At 41.0% G+C, this 17,890-nt stretch overlaps 1 protein-coding gene across 1 annotated transcript; it reads left to right on the forward strand.

Annotated features, from left to right (window-relative positions):
- The first annotated feature begins 425 nt into the window (after positions 1-425).
- Positions 426-15,543, forward strand: LOC101479541 (chloride anion exchanger). Its single transcript, XM_004575241.5, has 20 exons — positions 426-815; positions 2,589-2,728; positions 3,218-3,328; positions 3,412-3,572; positions 5,004-5,168; positions 5,241-5,393; positions 5,686-5,768; positions 6,626-6,773; positions 6,856-6,969; positions 7,524-7,601; positions 7,677-7,772; positions 7,880-7,986; positions 8,232-8,301; positions 9,782-9,874; positions 10,058-10,153; positions 13,444-13,671; positions 13,742-13,796; positions 13,918-14,063; positions 14,258-14,317; positions 15,258-15,543. Exons 1-20 carry the CDS (start codon positions 682-684, stop codon positions 15,282-15,284), a joined length of 2,265 nt encoding a protein of 754 aa, XP_004575298.1. The 5' UTR covers positions 426-681; the 3' UTR covers positions 15,285-15,543.
- Positions 15,544-17,890: the final 2,347 nt, after the last annotated feature.

The following is a 17,890-nucleotide window of genomic DNA, read 5'->3' on the forward strand; positions in this document are numbered from 1 at the left end:
TGACAAACCTGCTTCCTGCAGCACACACACCAGGTGCACAACGGCACAAACAACCTTTAAAGCCGTGTCCCCTCCTAACATGCTACTTGAGTTTTATCCTATCCTGTTTGTGCTGTCCACATCCTCGAGCTACTAAAAGTTGCAGGTTATCAGTGAGAACAAAGGTCAAGGGTACGTCAGACATCCAGCATTTGTAATCCTACTTGAAAGAATGACATCATCGTCACTGCTGTTAATAATTACAGTTGTGATAAGTGGGAGAGATGGTATTTATTGGTGGCACGAGCGTCTGAGACCCCAGTTGATTTCCAGGATCTGGAGCAGGAGGAAGAGACGGCGGAAGCTTCGACACAGACTGGGACGCTCTCAGGTATGTAGGACGAGCTGCTCTGCATATACGTACGTGTTGGAAAGTAAAGAGGGAGCTGTGGGGAAGTGAGGACTGCTAACACTCAAACCAAACTTCTCTGGTGTTTCTTCAACCTGACAATCTCACCCTCTGGGACGACGCACGCTCTGACCTGCCTTATGTGCTCTGTCTTGTATTTGGGGGTCTGGACCTTTGCTGTTTTCTGTTAATGTGCTTTGATAAGTGATGTTCAAAGGAAGGACGGGATCCTTTTGCTAACCTGATGTGATTAATGGACCTCAGAGCCACACAGAGAGGAAGCAGCAAAGGAGATGATGATGCGCCCGGCAGCTCAGCAGTACGTGGTGACCAGGCCGCTGTACTCGGAGGAGTCCTTCGCTCAGGACCATGAAAAGATCTACAGGCACCGCAAAACTATGCTGGACCACATCAAGCAATATTTCACGTAAGCAACATGTCAGACTGTTTGCTGTGTTTTCTGTTTGGTTCCTGTGATCACTGGATGCAAACCTACGTTCCAAACGACGACTCTGCAAAGGTTTGATGAACTGTGGTGATTCAGCAGCAGCTGCTCTCATTTCCATCAACAAAGGTTCAAGCTTGTTTGGCTCAGTTTACACAGGTTACGTTTATAGTGATTAAGGTCTGACGAGACACTTTACCTGATACAAAAACATTATGTGTTATGTAAGACAAGTATTAAGTTTAATTTTGAGATTGAATTCAATTCAAATGTATTTGTATAGCACAGCAACAACAGTCGCCTCAAGGCGCTTCATCTCTATTAGATTAAAGTCAACATTTTGAGATTAAACATGAAATAGTATTTTGAGGGAAACGGTGGGAATGTGGAGACTCGCAGCTCCTCTAACATCTACAAAATGTCTTGTGAAAGAACTTGATCAGCTGTCTTATCGTGTCTTGTGTTACAACATGCATCTTCTTTATTGCACGAGGGTGTAACCACCGCTATCATCGGTCCACTGTCACCTGTTTCGTTTTCTTCCAAGTTTGTGTGTTTTTCCCTTCCGAGCTTTTTCCTGCGCCATCACCACACAGTGTTCATGTGCTAACAGAGACGTGCGATTTCACTCTCAGTGATACTGTCTACAGTATACATTTTGCCGAGGGTGGAGGGCAGCTTGTCTTGAAACAACCACATTTCACCATTTTATCTCAAAATAGATTTTCATCTTTAAACTCGAAATGATCACTAATCTTTTTTCTCAATGTGGCCCTAATCCTGCTGTTTGCTGTGTTTGTCTATCTTTATATTAATGGTGCTTTAATGCTTTGATACTCAGCGTGACGTTAGACTACACAGGTACACAATATCAATTTTACTGTAGTTTCAAGTCTGAACATTTTTGAAAAATCCAGATTCTTATTATTTTGACCCTACACGCACACGCACAGGCAGCGTTAGTCCAGTTTCATCACCGACACCGGATTGGCTAATCGAGCCTCTTACCGCAGCCGGGCCCTCCCCTCTGTGCGCACACACGAGAGGCGAGAAAGTTGAGCAGAAAAGCAAAGAGAGAAAAACTAAGTAAAAATAGATAAAGCAGAATGTGTGAGATTACCGGACATGTCAGCTGTCGGTGCTGCTGCACCAGCAACACGCAGCCCTCGCAGCCTCTGGTTGACAGCACGAGTTTTAAACAGAGTTACATCCGTACATGATGCATCCATGACAGTCTCTCTCTCCCTTTATATAGAAATACATTATGTGTTTATTGGGTGATCACGTCGGGCCAGTCGGACCAAATATGTCACGGTCGATGTTTTTGTCCCAGTCCAGCCGCGACGCAGATCATTAAGATTGTCACTGATGTCTAAAACGTTAAAAATGAGATGTAGCGGGTGTTTTGGTGAAACGCTGGCAGGCCTGTGCTTTCTACAGGATAATGTGGGTGTAACTATGTGGATGGATTTATCTTAAGACAGCGCAGATCTAAATAAAAATAATGTGTTCACTTTATATAGTTATTAGTATTTCTGTGATATTAACTAATTCAAAAGTCGTAATTGGGCAGGGTGGAGCTCATTGAAGACGTTTCTCCTGCTGTGCAGAATATATTTTTCATATCTTTAAAAAGAACAAACAAACGCAGGACTTAAACTGATCGATGTTTGTACACTTTAATCAGTTTAAATAATCTTGTGAAGCATAAATGTAAAAAGTGGTTACTCTGGTTTTGGTTCATTATCGTTTCAGATGTGACGCGAAACGAGCCAAGAGCACGGCTCTGTCTCTTCTCCCAGTCATCGGCTGGATGAAAGCGTACCGATTCAAAGAATGGCTGCTGGGTGACATCGTGTCCGGTGTCAGCACTGGACTGGTGGCTGTGCTGCAAGGTGAGTATCACAGAAAGTTACAGCCTCTGAACTCTGTGAAGTAATGATAACAATAATGACTGTGCAGCTTGGGCCCTATCTGACTAACTGTGATAACCTGTGATAACAGACAGCTGTGAGAACCTCTGCGCTCTTATCTGAGCTGTTTAAACGATAGTGAGTGTGCTTAACAGCAGCTTGGAAATGAGGAAATAACCATTTCATCGCTTGATGATTTTGCTCATTTTAATGGAGACACAATATCATCTAAAACGTTCAGAAAAAGGAAAACATTAAATTTATAGATCAATTTGCATGTTGGTGCAGCCCTTTGAAACCTTTAGCAGCTTTCTTTTAATTGGCTGCTCCTCTGCAGCAGGTGAGTGGAGGTGACATCGTAACAGTATAGATGTAAAAAGAAATTAGGAGGACGGGTTCTTTAACCTTTGTGTACTTTACTTACTTATTGAGAGCCCAGAGATTTACTCAACTGGTGTTTCTGTCTTGCAGGGCTGGCCTACTGTTTGTTGGCCTCTCTGCCACCCTGGTATGGGCTCTTCTCCGCCTTCTTCCCTGTTATCATCTACTTTTTCCTCGGCACCTCCAGACACATCTCAGTGGGTAAGGCCATCGTCCATTTCTATGTAGCTGCTCTCTAAATGTTAGAGTGTAAGTATATCTGCCATCCTCCTGTCTCCCCGAAGGTCCGTTTCCAGTGCTCTGTCTGATGATTGGCTCGGCGGTCACCAGGCTGGTCCCAGACGAGGGGCCGGCGTTCAACATCACGGGGTTTGAAGGCCTGACCAGAGACGAGCAGAGAGTGCTGGTGGCCTCTTCTGTCACCTTCCTTGCCGGCGTCATGCAGGTGAATCGGCTCGCCACAGCCAATAAGTTGCTCTAGTCGACACTGAGTCACCTTGTCAACAAGCATGCTTTCTGAGGATCAAACACAAACCTGTAGGATCTCAAACATACGTTTGTGATGTGGAAACAACAAAAAGCTTTGTGTCCTTGACAGAAAACAGATGTTGTGTTTCGTCCTTCTTAATAAGGCTCCTTGAGAGCCGTTCATCACAACTTCATTTGTGAGCTCTGGCTTTCAAAGGAGCACACTTCGCTCCATCTTTCCATCAAAAAATACTATTGAGCAGCAAATGTAGCATAATAGTGTTAGCATGAAAACACTGACGGACTGAAAAGTAGGTTGACATTTTAAAAGTCATGAGAATATTGACTGTACTCTCACATTTATCCGTTTAAGGCGAAGGTTAGCTGGACGCACCAAGAAGGCTGTGCTCTTTTTTTGGAATAGGTGAAACAAACCTAAATCCCAGTCAGTGAGCATGAGAGGCGCTCATAGATGGACTTACTACGTTTGGGTTTGTTAGCTTTGGACTGAGGTGGGATAAGATGAGCTCCATACAAGAGCAGTTATTACCTGCAGCGAGAGTCACAGAGCAATGAGGATATATGATCATGTCATATTTGACCTAGAATCTCACTCTTACATTTCACGTCCGCCTTTCTTTCAAGTCTTTAGAGAAAGTGATGGCAGGAACAATAAGCAGCCCAGTTACAGTAGTTAGAAAGTAGTTATGTAATAAACTCAAGTTATTCATGTTACTCCTGCGCAACAATTGTGTAATCAAAGACAGGATCTGTCATGCTACACAAAATCTGATTTTTCACTGCACTACAAACTACAGTTATAAATGAAAAATACAGCATTATTCTCTTGAAAGCAAACTGCCCAGAGAGTGAGCAGGCAGAGGCTCGCACTCCCTCGCTGTTTCCTGCTGTGTGCTCTGACAGCCGTGCTTTAGGGAAAGTTATATGTAAAGTATGATGCTTAGTAGATCACTTCATCAATTATGTGATTTACAGAAAACTGGCAGTTGCTTTTATAACTGTTGAGAGGACTGCAGTTGACAATGTAAACATTCATTGGTCCCACGTGGACTCTTATCGGTACTTTAAGGGTATTTTTGTAATACTAATCACACAGAGAGGTACTTTTACTGTGTTTAGCTATTTATGTTACGGATGTGAAAACCAGATCATGACATATATGCTGCTGTCTGCTAATCAAAGCAGCACATTCAGATGAACAGCTGTTGTTAACCTTGATGTAGTCGTACACAGAGGGACGTCACAGGGTTTTCATTCCTAAAAGAAATTCAAAAAACCGTTTTTCTTTTTCTGGTAACTCGCAGTTTAATAATACACTATTTTGTTTATCATGTTGGGTTTTTCAGCCTCAATGACTGAATCTGTTTGTGACTCCTGTCTCTGGCAGCTTGCGATGGGCGTTCTGCAGGTGGGCTTCGTTGTCATGTACCTTTCCGACACACTTGTGTCAGGTTTCACCACAGCTGCTGCGATCCACATTCTGGTGTCGCAGCTCAAGTTTGTGTTGGGGCTGGAAGTTCCAGGGATCAGCGGGCCTCTGTCACTCATATATGTAAGTACAGGCCAGCTTGAAGCTTGATCTGTTCATCCAACAGGTTGTTCATCTGCTGGTTTCATTCTTCAGACCTTGGAGATCATCTTTAACAAGATCACCTCCACCAATGTGTGTGATGTGGTGATCTCCATCGTGATCATGGTGGTGGTGTTCATCGTAAAGGAGATAAATGAGCGATTTAAATCCAAGCTGCCTGTGCCGATCCCCATAGAGGTCGTCATGGTGAGCAACACTGCACGACTCCTGACATTTTTGCATCTCTTTGAAGGCTTGTTGGTTCCACAAACAACAACACTGATATTTATTACGCTGGTTTTGGCTCTTCACTGTAACGACTGCACTCAGCAGGTGAATAACACTCATTAAAGTGAGTAATGTTCATTTATGGGCCGGAAAAAGATTTCAGCGAGAGATACCGGTCACAGGTTGACACCTGCAGTTAATAAATGCTCTCTGACTTTTGTATTTAAAAGAGTAAATAGCTGTGAATAATCATTTGTCATTTCTTTCACAGACTGTTATTGCATGTGGAGTTTCATATGCATTCGACTTTAAGACAAGATATGGCATTGATGTTGTTGGTTATATACCAAAAGGGTAAGAATACATCAAGCTCACAGTGAAACCTGTCGATTGTTTTATCTTTGCTGGAAAAGAGTCAGAACATCAGCAGCAGGAGTTATCAATGACAAACTTCCCCTGTAATATTATACTGTGGTTTTAATATCCTGACACTGTGCATAACTCACAAGTACATAAGACGTTTATAAGGTGATAATAGCTAAAAGCTAACAGTTTGTTTTGGAGCCTGTAAAAGTGTGAAATCAGAAAGGCAGTCAAAGAGAGGTCAAACCACTTCCACAACATCATAGTTCTAAAATGCAACATGCAAACTTTACACGTGTTATGTCTCTTTCTGCTTTGGCCAAAGTTAAATATGTTTTTGATTTGAGGACCCAAACGCAGACTCGTGGAGGCGAGACAGAAACTCAACAGGTAGCTTTATTGCTGAACATCAGAAAATACAAAAATAACTAAACTTGTAATGGAACTAAACAGGCTTAAATACACAGCACAATGTCCAGAGAAGAGAAAACACACAGTGAACACAGCCGAGACAAGTCAGACATGAACACGAGAGAGAGACACAGAGGACAAAGACACAAGGGGAACCGAATAGTCCGAGAACTAAACAAGAACACTCAGAATAACTACGACCATGAATGACCCTGAACATCAGCCATAATACAAAATATTACCAGAATACAAGAAGGTCAAAATGCTGGGTCACAGTGACCCAGAACCATCAGCCTGTATTTTGAAACAGTAACATAATGTTACGCTTTAGCTAAGGGTTCTGGCTCTGAATTGTTCCTCTTATCACTTGTGGCTGATCCACCTGAGCGTGTCCATGTTTAGAGGCACAATGATCTGACAGACTTGTACCGTTTCAGGTACGAGGCGCCAGTCGCCCCAAACCCGCAGATCTTCCAAGAAACGGCAGTGGAAGCGTTTCCTATAGCCATCGTGGGTTTTGCTGTGGCCTTCTCTGTGGCCAAGGTTTATTCTATAAAACACGATTACACCATAGATGGAAACCAGGTGGGTAACAACTCAGCCACATGTAGGTTAACGTCGCGTCAGGACGTCAGTGTGATTTCTTATCTCTGTGACCCGGCTACAGGAGCTGATAGCCTTTGGAGTCAGCAACATCTTTGGAGCTTCCTTCAGGTCTTTTGCAGCGAGTACAGCTCTTTCTAGGAGTGCAGTTCAGGAGAGCACAGGAGGGAAAACTCAGGTAAACTAAGCTGATCCCGGATCTGTCCATGTCAGGCAGGGTTTTCTGTATTATTGTAGGGTCGACCTTACAGTACAAAGCACCGTGAGGTGACTGTTGTTGTGATTTGGTGCTGTATAAATAAAGCTGTATTGAATAATATTGAAACTGAAGTCCAGTTTCGTGACACAAACGTTTGAAGTATCTTTACAATGAAAATCTTTATAATGAAATCTTTGCTTTTTCACTACAATTCATTTGTTGAATCCCTGGAAAACATTTAAATATGACCAACTGCATGAGATCAGGTCACAGAATCTGTCATTCTCTTCTGTTTATACACGTTCATAGAGACTCTGTGATTAACTGCAAATGAATTGACAGCAGTTCCTGTGACACTGCGGCTCGTCGCTCTGACATACAGTCGCACAAATGCATTAAATTCACAGCGAGTGTTTAGAGGAGAAAGTGTATCAATCAACTGATCTGATAAAGTCCTTTTTAAATCAGCACAAACAGAATCTGATTTCCATCATGTTGGTTTTTCAATCCTCTGCCTCTTCTGTCGTTTCCAGGTAGCTGGTTTACTGTCAGCTGTCATAGTGATGATCGTCACATTGGCTATTGGATTCCTACTGGAGCCCCTACCAAAGGTATGTACCCCTCCCTGTGCCTCTGACATGCTGTCTATACTCTGAAAGCCGATCTCTGGCCCTCTGCTTTAACAGTCCGTGCTGGGCGCCGTGATCATCGTCAACCTGAAGGGCAGTCTGATGCAGTTCAGAGAGATCCCATATCTGTGGAGGAGGGACAAAGCCGACTGTGTAAGACCTCACAAACTTTCAGTACTCTTAAAGACCATGTTTATATGTTGTAAGAAAGGACACGTGGCCTCCTTGTTAGTAAACAACATGTTTCTTACCACAACAAGGTGGTGTGGCTGGCTAGCTGCATCGGTGCCTTCTTGCTGGGGCTGGATCTGGGACTGGCTGTCGGCCTCGGTGTGGAGCTGATCAGTGTCATCCTCAGGACTCAGTTGTGAGTATTTGGTGTACAATGTGATCATGTAACTGATTACTGTTGTTCTTTCATCACGCTATTGTCACGAGGTTCAAAGTGATGGCTTTTATTCTGTCAGCTGTTAGATAAATGACCCCGACAGCGAGTACAAACACGTGACGCTGATTCTTGTAAATGATACAGTAGTTTACATCAAACCTGTCATCGTTGTATCATCATCATTGTGAGCGTGTTAGCATGTCATGTTTGCTTGTTTGCTTCAGTCCTCGCTGCAGTCTGCTGGCCAACATCAGGGGCACCGATATCTACAAAGACCGAAAGGACTACATCAGCGTGAGTTAGCGTGTGGCCCCTCAGGTGGCTTCAGTTTACCTTTCAAATATTTACACAGCTGTTGGGATATTATCTCAGGCATTTGGATTAGTTCTACAGGCCACAACAAAATGTATGGTTTTGTAATTATACAAATTAAAATAATGATCAAACTAGAGGTGAAAACCTGTGACCAAGTCTTTTAAGTAGGCTATTAAAGAATAAAATACAGAGGGTCATGATTTTATGATGAACACAGTGAGTCCTTCCTTACTCTGAATGAATGTTTATGTAAAGGACAAATGCACATTTGTAATGTGCAAAGGCTTTTATTAGAGGCTATGATGCACGTAGAGCAATCAGCTCACTTACAAAATGTACATACTCAGCAAGTTTCATGTGATTTCAAGATCTATAAGAGTCAGAGAAAGCAGTGGCGATTAAAGGTGCTGAGAGAGACTTTACCCTCATTTACACTGTATCTGTGAATGAGTGTTGTTTTTAAATATAACGTAAAGGATACGTAATAACTAAGCACTTGACTGTCTTGAAAATGACCAATACAAAAGCAGCGGTATTACTAATTACAACTAAAAAACAACAAACTTTTCACAGGAAGTGCTTATGCCTTATTATCTCATAGCCAGCCTGCTAGGAGACATTGCAGTTACATTCCCTCAGAGTGTGTCAGGGCCAGGCAGGCCGGCGTGTTTGCGGTGTGGAGCCAAAAGCAGGCACGGGAGAGAGAACGAGCTGTAACAAAAGGCGAGGCTTTTATTGAGGCTGATAGCCAAAACAGAAAACAAGGCAAAGCAAAACTAAACTCAATGAAACACCTGACCTGACGAGATAAACAGACGACCCGACAATGAACACAGAGAGACAGAGGACTTAAATACACAGAAGGGTAATGAGGGAAGTAGAAACACCTGGAAACACAGCTGAACGCCACAGGAAGACTAAACTAAACACACTGAACATGGAACACAAGACTAAATAAAACAGGAACAAGGAAAGGACGTACACCTGACAACACGGAGCACCAGGAGAACCTACATAGACAGTAATGACCCATAAAGGAAACACAAACCTGACTAAAAACTCAACCAAGAGAAACTAATAATCATACTAGAACTTAACACATCTCACAAGTAATACAAAATAAGTCAACTACACCCTTAACTTTAAAATGACACATGAGTTTAACATGAGTTTAACATAGGAAAGCAACCTCACCAAATAAACTCAAAGATGCTGGGACCCACCTGACCGAGTGCAGAGCGCCCCGATCGAAAAATCCATGGAGTCCCCCTTCATCTGCTCTTGCTCTTGAGTATTTCCAAGTTTGGATATTTATGTCCTCCAATAATGCAGAAGCAAGGTCTTTTTATGGATGCTTTGATACTAAATGTACCTGACAGTTTACCAGCTGATTTTCAAATTGAGATTTGAACAACTAGTCATTGATTTTGATTTTGCAGTACTTTAAAACTCTTTGCAGATATACGAGCCAGAAGGAGTGAAGATCTTCAGGATCCCATCTCCAATCTTCTTTGCCAACATTGAGTTCTTCAGGAACAAGCTGGTGGAAGCTGTAAGTCACATCTGCCTTTAATGGAGCTGTTAAAGAATAAAAGCATCAGTTTGGATAATTTAGTTTTTAAAAAGCATCATATTCTTCACAGGACAATAAAATAGATGGAGTAAAATCTCATCTCTGATACTATCTCCTATGATTACTTGTGATAAATGACACACTTACTGTATGTCTTCCCAGGTCGGCTTTAACCCATTACGGGTGTTGAGAAAGAGAAATAAAGCAGTGAGGATGATACGGAAACTTCTGAAGAAGGGCAAGTTGCAGTGGACATCTGTGAGTATCTGAGCTTGGTTTGATAGTAACGGCACAAATGTTGCCTGTGTCGACACATTAACGAGGCAACGAAGCCTCATTTACTCATTTTTAATATTAACATTTGCTTCTTGCTCATCTCTTTCAACTCAATTTAGGTAAACACTGTAAATCTGCATGTTTAGAAATGTACAGAAAACAGCAGCTCTCATTTCTAGAAATATAGACACATTTATTAAACCCCCCAAAATATGACTATCCAGAGTTGGGACCAGGAAGCAGAGTTGCAGTCTTACACGCCTCTCTGCAGCTTCTCTCCTCCTGCTACCCCCCCAAAAATCCATCTCCATAGAGACTGTGTCAGCTTCCAAACAGACAAAAAACAAACTAAAAACCAGCAACAAAACGATTTAGAGCAGGAACACGGATTCTGCACAAAGACGTAAACACAAAGTGCGGAGCCAACGCATCCGAATCAGCGAGCTCACCCGACGGCACGGACACGGTCGGGGCTGAAAGCCGACAGCTCGCTGATTCTGAAGCGTCAGTGGGCGCTTTGTGTTTACGTCCTTTTTGCGCTGATTCTGAAGCTGCAGGTTTGATCTCTTTCCAAACAATATTGAGCGAACCAGCAGCCAAAGACGATCCAAACTAGCTTCACATTTCGCTTCACATGAACATTGTCACGAATTTCCTCTGACTTTTGCTGTTTTGCTTCCACCACGATAAAAATCACACTTCATGTAGAGCTCTCTCTAAATCAATAATCAAAACCCACCCCTGCTTATTACCCAGCAGTCTACGGTGTCGGCCGCTGTTTTTGTTTTTAGTTTTTTTTTTTACTTACTTCTGACAAGAAAGCCTCATTTCTGCTGTTCAATACTGAACAAATTTAAACTTTTTGAAATTATGCAAAATTGCAAAATGCTGTGTCTCTAATCAAAGCTCAGTAACTTTGCTCTGCTTCACTTCGTTTTTGACTGCACAATATTTTTAAGGTCATCTGCTATAAAAACCCAGACCAGGAAAATCACCGTCACATTTTTCTGTGTTTTATCTTCAGCTACTTTGACACAAAGGCACCTGCTGTGATGCTCACACCTTTGATAAAGTCTCACAAGTGTCAGGTTTCTTTAATAGATATAAAAATATAGATATATGTACTGATAAGTGATCAGAATTATAATATTTCTGACTGTCTGAGGCAAAAATTTCCCCGATTCAAATCTAATCGTAATCAAATCGATTCTAGAAATCAGTGACGATACCCAGCCCTACAATACAGCATCCACATCTGAACCACAGAGTAAAACAGTGAAATGTGGATTATTAAATATTAGGTCTCTCTCCTCCAAGTCTCTGTTAGTACATGACTTAATAATTGATCAACAAATTGATTTACTCTGCCTTACAGAAACCTGGTTGCAGCAGGATGATTATGTTAGTTTAAATGAATCAACACCCCCGAGTCATTCTAACTACCAGAAACCTCGAAGCACAGGCCGAGGGGGAGGTGTGGCAGCAATTTTTCACACCAGCCTATTAATCAACCAAAGACCAAGACAGACTTTTAATTCATTTGAAAGCCTGATGCTTAGCCTCGTCCACCCCAGCTGTGAAACTCAGAAACCAGTCTTACTTGTTATCATCTACCTGACTCCGTGGTATAATTCCCAAACACGTAGCCTAAAGCAGATGACTCGTAATCTGGAGAGGAAATGGCGTGTCACAAATTTAGAGGGTCATCATTTAGCCTGGAGAAATAGTTTGCTGCTTTATAAGAAAGCCCTCCACAAAGCCAGAACATCTTACTATTCATCACTGATTGAAGAAAATAAGAACAACCCCAGGTTTCTCTTCAGCTCTGTAGCCAGGCTGACAAACAGTCAGAGCTCTGTTGAGCCAACCATCCCTTTAACGTTAACTAGTAATGACTTCATGAACTTCTTCACAAATAAAATTCTTATCATTAGAGAAAAAATTACCAATAATCATCCCACAGATGTAATATTATCTACAGCTACTCTTAGTACCATTGATGTTAAGTTAGACTCTTTTTCTCTAATTGATCTTTCTGAGTTAACTTCAATAATTACTTCCTCCAAGCCATCAACGTGTCTTTTAGACCCCATTCCTACAAAACTGCTCAAAGAAGTCCTGCCATTAATTAATTCTTCGATCTTAAATATGATCAACCTATCTCTAATGATCAGCTATGTACCACAGGCCTTCAAGCTGGCTGTAGTTAAACCTTTACTCAAAAAGCATCTCTAGACCCAGCAGTCTTAGCTAATTAAAGGCCAATCTCCAACCTTCCTTTATATCAAACATCCTTGAAAGAGTAGTTGTCAAACAGCTAACAGATCATCTGCAGAGGAATGGTTTATTTGAAGAGTTTCAGTCAGGTTTCAGAGCTCAGCACAGCACAGAAACAGCTTTAGTGAAGGTTACAAATGATCTTCTTATGGCCTCTGACAGTGGACTCATCTCTGTGCTTGTCCTGCTAGACCTCAGTGCAGCGTTCGATACTGTCGACCATAATATCCTATTAGAGCGATCAGAACATGCTGTAGGTATTACAGGTACTGCGCTGCAGTGGTTTGTATCATATCTATCTAATAGACTCCAGTTTGTGCATGTAAATGGAGAGTCCTCTTCACACACTGAGGTATTAAAGGACTGTTGTATTGGCAGTGGTATGATATAAAATTGGTGGAGAAAAATGACAGTGTCATTTGTACAACAAACAGTACAAGGTCCAGCATCACTTATCTGAGACATGAGCGATTGCATGAATATGATACGAGGTAGAGCCTGGTGATAAAACAATAAAAATGAATATTGTGCAAAAACGTTCCTCGACTGTGATATAAAATATGTTCAATATAAAGTCAGTAAGCTCATTGCATCCATGTTTCGACGGACAACATGAAAGGCAACAACAATTATACTGAACCAATCGTGTGGTTGGAAGGAGCATAGGAGGAGGAGCTGACAGCAGCACATGCTCTTGCTACACACTATACGTAGGAGTGCGAACGAAAGATAAAACGACGACAAAAATTGTCAACGAAAACTCGACAAACAGCATTAACAAACGAAACAGCCCAGTGGACACAGCGTGTTTAATATTTATACGGCTTTGTAATGTGTGAGTTTGTCTCTGGTTTAAAGCGCGTCTACAACTTCGCTCGATCAGTCACAACATGAGAGTCTTGTGCGAGAGCAGAAAGGCTCATTATGGATTCATCATCTGGAATGTGTTCCCGTGTGGTGAAGTCTGACATAGAAAACATATTTCGCTGTTACAGATCGGCCTCCTGAATACCTCGTGTGGACCCATAAATGAATCAGAGGACGAGAGCAACATGGAAGAGCTGGACCAACCGACTGACTTCAAAGACTTTCCTGCCCGGATCGACTGGAACGCCGAGCTTCCGGCCAACATTGCGGTTCCCAGAGTTGAGATTCACAGCCTGGTCCTGGACTTTGCCGCCGTCTCCTTCTTAGACATCTCTGGACTGAAGGGACTCAGAGCAGTGCGTTTGTATTCATGCAGCAGCAGCAGATGTTTCGCTCTGGCTCTGTTTAATTCATTTCTCTTTGCAGCTGCTGAAAGAGCTGATCCGAGTTGAGGTTGAGGTCTACATTGTGGCCTGTGACCGTAAGTACTAGCATATTGTCTGTATTAGTTTAGTAATCATGTTAGCCTACCATGCTAACCTAAACACCTGCCACATACTCAGCTGTATGTTTGTCTACCATATTTGGACCTTCTGCTGCAGCTTACATCCTGGAGAAACTCCATGATTGTAGCTTCTTTGATGATGAAGTTCAGTCTTCAATGTTCTACCTGACACTGCATGACGCCATGCTGCACATCCTGGAGAAACATCCGGAGCCTATTCCAAAAAAGTCTGATTATGAGAAGGTAAAGAAGAGCAACAAACACAATATTCAGGGAGTATTTGACATCTTACTGTTGGAAATATATGTACACAATACTATTACACACATGTAGGGTTTTTACAGCATAAAGCACCTTGAGGCGACTGTGCTGTGACCATAAATACATTTTAAAAAAGAAACTAAATTGAATCTGACGTTCTTTATGTTGTTTTACAGATAATGACAGGAGTCACTATTCATCATCTGCCCGGCAATTTGAGGAGCAGAGACAGAAATGTAGGTATCAGTCTCAAACTGTGCTTTTCAGTGTTTGTGGTTTTTGAGAAATAACTTTCATCTATTTTACTGGTTACAATACAGAAGCCAAAAGCAGAAAAATAAAATCCGATGATTTATTTCCAACTTCTGAAACGAAAAAACCCCCACAGAATTTTATTATTTCTTTAACTCATTCACTGCCAGCCATTGGCAGTGAATGAGTTAAACCCATTGACTCATTCACTGCCATTGACGGCTATAGACGTCAATGGCAGTGAATGAGTTAAACTTGGTCATTTAAAAAATATATATATAAAAACTCATTTCAGCAGCCTGATGACCAAGACAAGTCTTTGATTTAATAACTGATAAGCTTTCTAACACATGCAGTCCCATGAAAAAGAAAGTTTCCACAGGACTATACAACTACTGTGAAAAACTAAGTACGCCCCAAAACTAATACACAGCCCGAAATAATAGGGGTCCTCAATTTGATGCTGCAAGATAAAGAAGAAAAATCATGGAGGACAACGGTCATGTGATCTGTCAGTGGAAACACATGGGGAAACAGCTGACACCAATGAACATAATGACGTCACAGTGGAAGAGAAAAACTAAACACAATGAACACAGGAACACAAGACCTCTCCAAAATAAAACAGGAAACATAATGAGACACAGAGATGACAACATGAACTTGACAACACAAGACATGCAGACACGAAACACATGACGGGCAAGGGAGACGTAACAGAGGGGTGAAGACACAAAGGGAATCTAATAACAAAGAACTAGAATGACAACCTAATGATAGAAATAAACTTCGAAAAATTAAAGGACTTAAAAATAAACTCAAAACACTGGGTCACAATGGCCCAGGACTGTGACAGGAAGTCGCTTTGATGACAGATGAGATTGACTGAACGTGACTGAACGTCAGCTCCTTCTTCTCCCACAGGCTTCACCCACACAAACAAAGTTATAACTTCAGAGTGACGATGATGAGGACGACCAAAGACGAGGAAGATGAACCTATCAACCGTGTGTGTGTGTGTGTGTGTGTGTGTGTGTGTGTGTGGCTTTTAATGCAATGCATGAAACTGCATTGATTCTATTGCTTTTTTATCGTATACATCATATAGATTTGTAGACAATTACTGTATAATTTATTTGACATGTTTATTTTCATTTTGTCTTTGCAATGGTAACATTACTTTCAAGAGTTAAAACTGACTGAAATGCTGGAATAAATTTTTTACTCTCTAAATAATGCTGTTTGTTGCCTTTTTTAATCCATTAACTTTGTTACATGTTAACATCAAAAGATAACATGCATTAAAAGTGCAGTGGGCATGGTTATAAGTATCTTAACTGTTACTGTTAGCTTTACTGTTATCCAGAAATGATTAAAGCCACAGTATTGCTCTGGACAACATGCTACTTTTGTTACCATGACTACTGCATACTTTGCCTCAATAAACAAACTCTATAATTTAGCTGTAAATTCTTCATATTGTAACAAAACACATCACAGAAAATTCAATTATTTATATATATTGTCTCCAATTATTTCTATACTTTATCCTCTAAGGACTATCAAAGGTTCACGTTGGTCCTTTTAGCTGTTTCACGTTGTTGATGTTAAATTGAGTTCTAAAATAGGAAATGTAAGAAATATTTCTCTCATTCATCGTTTCTAGAATAACTGTGAAAAGTGAATTTCAGCACATGCAGCAAAGGTTTGTATGGGTGTGTCGCTGAATGAGCAAACGTGAGAAATCCTCGTGCCTGTCATCCTGCAAGAACTGCAGGTGAATAAAAATCTGTTTGTGTTAATGATTGATTTGAACAAAGATAAAACCAACAGAGTGATGAGACTGATCTCAGATTAGATACAGCAGACAAAGGTTGTTTGAAGAATCTGTTTTGTTTTTCATTTTGTGACTTTGAGTCTCACATCAAAGGTTCTTTTACATTATTTATTTTACAGTATTATGTAATGAAATCATAGCCGCCGTTTTCAATCTGATTATAATTTATGTATGCTCAAAATATTTTAATTATTCCGTTGTTTGACATTTCGAATGCATTTGTCCCAAATTAAAGATTCTGATGGCAAAAAAGACCAATAAAAATATCAGTTTTAAGTATTTGATATATAAAACTAAAATTTCATGGCAGTTATAAATGTTGAAATTTTGCACCATAAAACTTTTATGCAAACTATTGACAGTCAAGCAGTAATTGTTGTACGAACTGGCTGATTTGAGATGGAATAACCCATGAGAAAAATGTTCAACAAATCAAACAAAAAACAATTAAAATACCTTCCCACATTGAGACAAATCAGCACAGCTAATATCAGATGACATTAAAGTCGTGTAGTATAACAGAGTGTTAAGCTGAGTTGACAGGGGAGCACCTGGGAGTCTCTGTGACACAGACGCACTGAGGTATTGTAAAAAGGTATGAATCTTGTTTTTACTCAACATAATGGAAAGTGTTGTCAATCATAAAAAATGATAATGATAATAATGATGACTCATAAAAGATAATACAGACCGACTCGCTGACCTTCACCTCGCCGGTCTTTTCACAGTTTAACCAGAAAATCCTGGAATGGCTTCTTGCCACATCAAATAAAATCTCTAATTGTCCTGTTGTAATCTGGCACTAGATAAGACTTTTTAAAGTTATTGATCATACATAAGAGTCATAACAACAAGCAACAAGAAAATGTGCGTCAGCATAATAGAACTTACTTTGATAAAGGATGACATAAGCATCTACTAAACAATGTATGGACAATGAGACAGATGTAGGAGAAACCTACACATGCCTCTCAGCTATAGTCTAACCTCTGAGCAGATGCTAGCATGCTAATAGGCTAACATGGCAGTCTTAAAGTTTGGCTCACATTAGCAAGTTCTGGCTAACTTACACACAGCATTCATATCTAAATTAAACTTAGCACTTCACTAGTGCAGTGTGTTTTTCATAATCTCATTCTGAAACCTGCGTCCTTATTTAGGACGTGCCTTCGCTCAGCTGGCAGAGCTTCCTCCAACCTGTGAAGCGCCTTGAGGCGATTTTTGTTGTGATTTGGCGCTATATAAATAAAATTGAATTGAATTGAATTGAATGACCTCTACACAGCTTTTCCCCCCATGCTAACGTACCGCTTTCTGGGTGCATGAAGACATATCAGTGTAGGTATGTGGATCTTATCATTTTCACAAGCAGAGATAAGATTGAATGTTATATAGCTTAACAGTTTCTTTCCACCCACTCTCTGCAGGTTTCTTCCTGTCTTGAGCCTGATGGCTGTGGCGATGGGCCTGGTCACAGATCCTGAGGGTCTTAGTGATGACCACAAAAGAGTCCCAGTGGCCTCCTCTGTGACATTCCTCATGGGGACTTTTTTAATAGATTATGAGCTATGTAAGTAATGTTGCAGGTTTATGGAGGTGTCTTCATAGCAAGTTATTTAACTTTAGGTCTATCGGTTTGCATAGAGGTCTGCCCGCCCCTCATTGAGCCTGGTTCTGCTGGAGGTTTCTTCCTGTTTAAAGGGAGTTTTTCCTTCCCGCT

This window comes from Maylandia zebra, linkage group LG17, assembly GCF_041146795.1.
Source record: "Maylandia zebra isolate NMK-2024a linkage group LG17, Mzebra_GT3a, whole genome shotgun sequence".
In the NCBI taxonomy this organism is placed as follows: Eukaryota; Metazoa; Chordata; class Actinopteri; order Cichliformes; family Cichlidae; genus Maylandia; species Maylandia zebra.

Excerpts from the sequence above, each read along its gene's own strand:
- LOC101479541 (XM_004575241.5), top strand. The coding sequence starts at position 682 with ATGATGATGCGCCCGGCAGCTCAGCAGTACGTGGTGACCAGGCCGCTG. Across the intron at positions 5,394-5,685 it reads TCCCCATAGAGGTCGTCATG|ACTGTTATTGCATGTGGAGT; the intron begins GTGAGCAACACT and ends TTTCTTTCACAG. Across the intron at positions 13,797-13,917 it reads CTACATTGTGGCCTGTGACC|CTTACATCCTGGAGAAACTC; the intron begins GTAAGTACTAGC and ends CTTCTGCTGCAG.